Source organism: Primulina tabacum, chromosome 13 (genome assembly GCF_025594145.1).
Source record: "Primulina tabacum isolate GXHZ01 chromosome 13, ASM2559414v2, whole genome shotgun sequence".
In the NCBI taxonomy this organism is placed as follows: Eukaryota; Viridiplantae; Streptophyta; class Magnoliopsida; order Lamiales; family Gesneriaceae; genus Primulina; species Primulina tabacum.
The window spans coordinates 34,420,495-34,424,788 of NC_134562.1; the positions used below are offsets into that span (position 1 = coordinate 34,420,495).

The following is a 4,294-nucleotide window of genomic DNA, read 5'->3' on the forward strand; positions in this document are numbered from 1 at the left end:
GGATCCCCTTTAATTTTATGGCTTCAATTCGCTGCTACCACATATATTCATCTTTGATGTACCCAATCACAATCAGTTGAGGTCGAGTATGGATATTGCGAATGAAGCAGCACACCATGTAGTACGATTATTTATTTTTCAGTCGAGGAGAATTCGTTTCAAATTTAAGATTTTGGTGTCTAATTAACGATATTTTTCAGTCGAGGAAAATTCGTTTCAAATTTAAGATTCAGTCGAGGAGAATTTGTTCATGCATTCCGTCGCTATTTTAGCGACGGTTGTATCATGAGTTCCATCGCTAATATTTTCGGTAAAATAAAAAAAAATTACTTTTAATAATTTAATAAATCTAAAGAAACTTACAATATTACTATGATAACATAATTCATGAAATTAACTAACATTTAAAAATTTAACAAAAATTAAAGAGATAAAATTTACATTAAATCGAAACTAAAATCGTTAAGAAAGAAAAATTTTAAGTGTTGTGAAATGGTAAAATTGTGTAAGAGAGAAAAATTTTATGTGTTGTGAGGGAGGGGTAAGAAAATGGATCCAAAGTGGCGGTATTTATAGAAAATTGCGCGACAGTTATTGGTTAAACCGTTGCTAATAGCGACGATTATTGACAAAATCGTCGCTAATAATGACGGTATTTTTAAAATTTAAATTTGTGACGGTTTGTACTTTGACCGTCGCTAAATATACAACTGTCGCTAATATTAGCGACGGGTTTAGTAAAACCGTCGTTAAATGAAAACATGGGACGGTTTAACTTAACCTGTCGCTAAATGTAGCGACAGTTTATTAAAACTGTCGCTAATTACAACGGTTTTATAGAACCGTTGTCATTGACCCTAAAAACCGTTGTCTTTTTCCTTCAAAAGACAACGGTTTTATAAAACCGTTGTCTTTTGCTTAAAAAAACACTCTACGACAACGGTTTTTTAACAATGGTTTTAGTTAAAACTGTTGTCGTAGAGGTGTTGTTGATTTAAAAATTTCGTGTAGTGTATAAAAATACATTTGAACGATTATTAACTCTGATTTCACAAAAGGAGTTGAATCATGGTAAATGGAGGGATTTCTTGTTGACAAAAGGGCTTGAGAATTATTACATGGATGATTTTGTTCAGAATCTGCGAAGAGTACTTTTGGAGCGATAGAAAATCATCGGGGGTGAAGATCACTTTCGATGGACATTTCTGTCTTAATTCTGACTATGCCATTGATTGCTTGTGCCCTTAACTTGAACGCTGCATTGCTAATATCTACCAGTAAAATTTACCAAAATTTTAAAGTGCAATCACTGGTATCTAACTACATGCGTGGCACGTTTATACAGTTGAAATATTTGTCTAAACATAAATTTTTACTCTTATACATCACATTCCTTTTATTATAAAATTTTGATTCAACCCCCAAAAATTCAAATGCAATAATTGTGTGTTTTAACAATCAAATTGATATATATATATTTTTTTAAAAAAATAGTAATAAATGTTTAAATAAATATAACACAAAATTAAAAAAAAATCTAAATGCAATGATTATTTGTTTTAACTACCAAATTTATCATATTTTTAAAAAAAATTGTGTCGATTGAATCCGTCCGACTCCCTACCAATTTTTAGAAGAACAATAAAATAAAAATATCTTATCATCATGAAAAAAAGATATCTACCTTAATTTAACACAAGCTATTCATGAAATATTCGGAAAAAATAAGAGAGAATCCGAAACGATACATTAAAACTGCCATAGCATGCATTTTTGCATTGTTACAATTAACGGTTAGAAGTTCGAGTTACATTCTTGCATCAACCAGAGCAGCACCCACTCTTCTTCACAGCCGATACATCATCTTTGGTTCCAAGATTTATTGTCTGGCCCTTGGGCAGAGCTGCCGGATCTTCTCCAATTTCAAGATCCTTCCTGCTTACAACATGATATATCTGTGTCAACACTTCGGTAAATGCATTTTCTACATTCAAAGCTTCTAGGGCCGAAGTTTCCATGAAAAAGATCCTCTCCCTTTCGGCGAATGACTTAGAATCCTCTAGTGCAACGGCTCGTAGGTGACGCAGGTCTGCTTTGTTTCCAACCAGCATGATCACTATGTTCATATCCGTGTGGCCTCGAAGCTCTTTCAACCATCTTTCCACATTTTCGAATGTAACGTGTCGGGTGACATCGTACACGATTAAAGCCCCGACTGCTCCTCTGTAGTAGGCGCTAGTTATTGCGCGGTACCTAAAGTAGAGTTTCATGGAACATATCAACAAGAGACATAGCTCTATACCGCCAGCTGTTTCGAGAAGAAGTACGTAAAAAGAACTGCTTTATGACGGGAAATTTCATGATTTTCATATTGGCCAAAACATTACCAGTCTTTGTAAACGGCAATTAATTGTCGAGTTCGGTTGTTGTAACATTAAAAAAATCAGATTTGTTTCAATCTAGACATGGTGATTTCATTTCTTTTGATAACAAAAATGAATAGGTAAGCACAATTTTGCACAAATAATTCACTGCCCTCCTCTCGGTCAGAGCTGTATACAGGGTGCTAGCTAATCTCATGGAAACAAGATCCAAGAATGGAAGATTTTAATCTTAAAACTTATGATCAATTAATCCAGTCCAATCTATAGTGATGAATCATTTCTTCCTCGACCTCATGAATATGAAGCCTAACACAATAAACATAATTATTGAACCCATCGACAAATTTAGGAGCACTGTTCATTATGGATTAATCCGTTCATGCATTTATATGTAAAGATTTGATGAATTTCCTCTATATTCAGTGAAATTTGCATTCACCAAAAGCCAAATACACCAAGGATCGCATTCATCATTCTTCTCCAGTAAAAAAAAACACTGGAGAAGAATGATGAATGCGATCCTTGGTGTGTGTGTGTGTATATATCGCACTTGTTTTGTTGCATGCAGCATATAAATCGAGAGACGATTATTTTTGAAGAAAAACTAAAATTTTTGGGGAAGAAGGATATGTAACAAACCTTTCTTGGCCGGCGGTGTCCCAAATTTGGGCCTTGACGACCTTGTCGTCAACTTGAATGGATCGCGTGGCGAACTCGACGCCAATGGTAGATTTGGAGCTCTGACTGAATTCATTCCGGGAGAACCGAGACAACAGGTTCGTTTTCCCGACGCCGGAGTCTCCTATCAACACCACCTTGAACAGGTAATCGTAATCGTCATCCGCTCTGTATGGTCCCATTTCTCGATTCCTATCCCTTCCCAATTGTACGATCTTTATTTCCTTTTCCCTGATTTCGAAATATTTTCTGGTTATTTCTCAGAGAACTCCGTGTCGAGGTTATTGTTCTCGGAAGAACGAATGCGAATGCATGGCTGTTTGATCTCCGTTACCTCAGCATTTTCAGGGACTGTGAATGGTAAATTAAATCCGGCCATCAGATTCTGAATAGTGGGTTATGTCAAATTGGGTTGGGCCTATCAAAGTAATTATAAAACGGCCCAGCCTGACCTATTCTCAAAAAATAAAATAAAATATTAGGTTGGAAGGAGGAAGATATATTTAATATTATAGAATATATTAGAATAAGCCAATCTGACCTATTCTCAACATTTAATATCTAAGTAAAAATTTGTATGAGACGGTTTCACAGATCATATTTTGTGAGACATATCTCTTATTTGGGTCATCCATGAAAAATATTACTTTTAATGCTAAGGGTATTACTTTTATTGTTATTATCGGTAGGATTGATCCGTCTCACAGATAAAGATTCGCCAGAACATCTCACGAGAGACCTGCTCTAATATCTAATATGACAAAACGCGAATCATCATATAACAACTTTGAGTAGGTCTCTCGTGAGACGGCTTCACGATTATTTATCTGTGAGACAAGTCAATTCTACCGATATTCACAATAAAAAATAATATTCTCAGTATAAAAAATAATATTTTTCATGGATGACCCAAATAAGATATATGTCTCACAAAATACGATCCGTGAAACTGTCACACGCAAATTTTTTGCCAATAACTTTGGAGTAGCTTTAACTTATCTAAGGGGAAAGTTTGTAAAATAATTACACAGGACGAAACCATTCTTTTAAATAAATAGATGATCAAAGTTTATAAAAACAAAATCATTTTTATCCAAGAGAACGAATATTGTGGTGTTTTTTCTACAATAAATAGAAAAGAACAAAAAGTTTTGCCGTGCAAATTACTTGATTATCTAACAAGTCACGCACCTTCATAATCTTTTAGTATTGGGGATTTTTGTCACCCTACT

At 34.5% G+C, this 4,294-nt stretch overlaps 1 protein-coding gene across 1 annotated transcript; it reads right to left on the reverse strand.

Annotated features, from left to right (window-relative positions):
* Positions 1-1,617: 1,617 nt before the first annotated feature.
* Positions 1,618-3,404, reverse strand: LOC142523388 (ras-related protein RABA1f-like). Its single transcript, XM_075627171.1, has 2 exons — positions 3,024-3,404; positions 1,618-2,253 (listed from the first exon to the last, which is right to left on the reverse strand). The coding sequence occupies exons 1-2, from the start codon at positions 3,242-3,244 to the stop codon at positions 1,821-1,823; spliced, it is 654 nt and encodes a 217-aa protein (XP_075483286.1). The 5' UTR covers positions 3,245-3,404; the 3' UTR covers positions 1,618-1,820.
* Positions 3,405-4,294: the final 890 nt, after the last annotated feature.

What these genes read in the sequence shown, in the direction of transcription:
- LOC142523388 (XM_075627171.1), bottom strand. Translation starts at nt 3,244, where the DNA reads ATGGGACCATACAGAGCGGATGACGATTACGATTACCTGTTCAAGGTG. An exon ending in GACACCGCCGGCCAAGAAAG is followed by an intron (nt 2,254 to 3,023) that starts GTTTGTTACATA and finishes ACTCTACTTTAG; the next exon opens with GTACCGCGCAATAACTAGCG.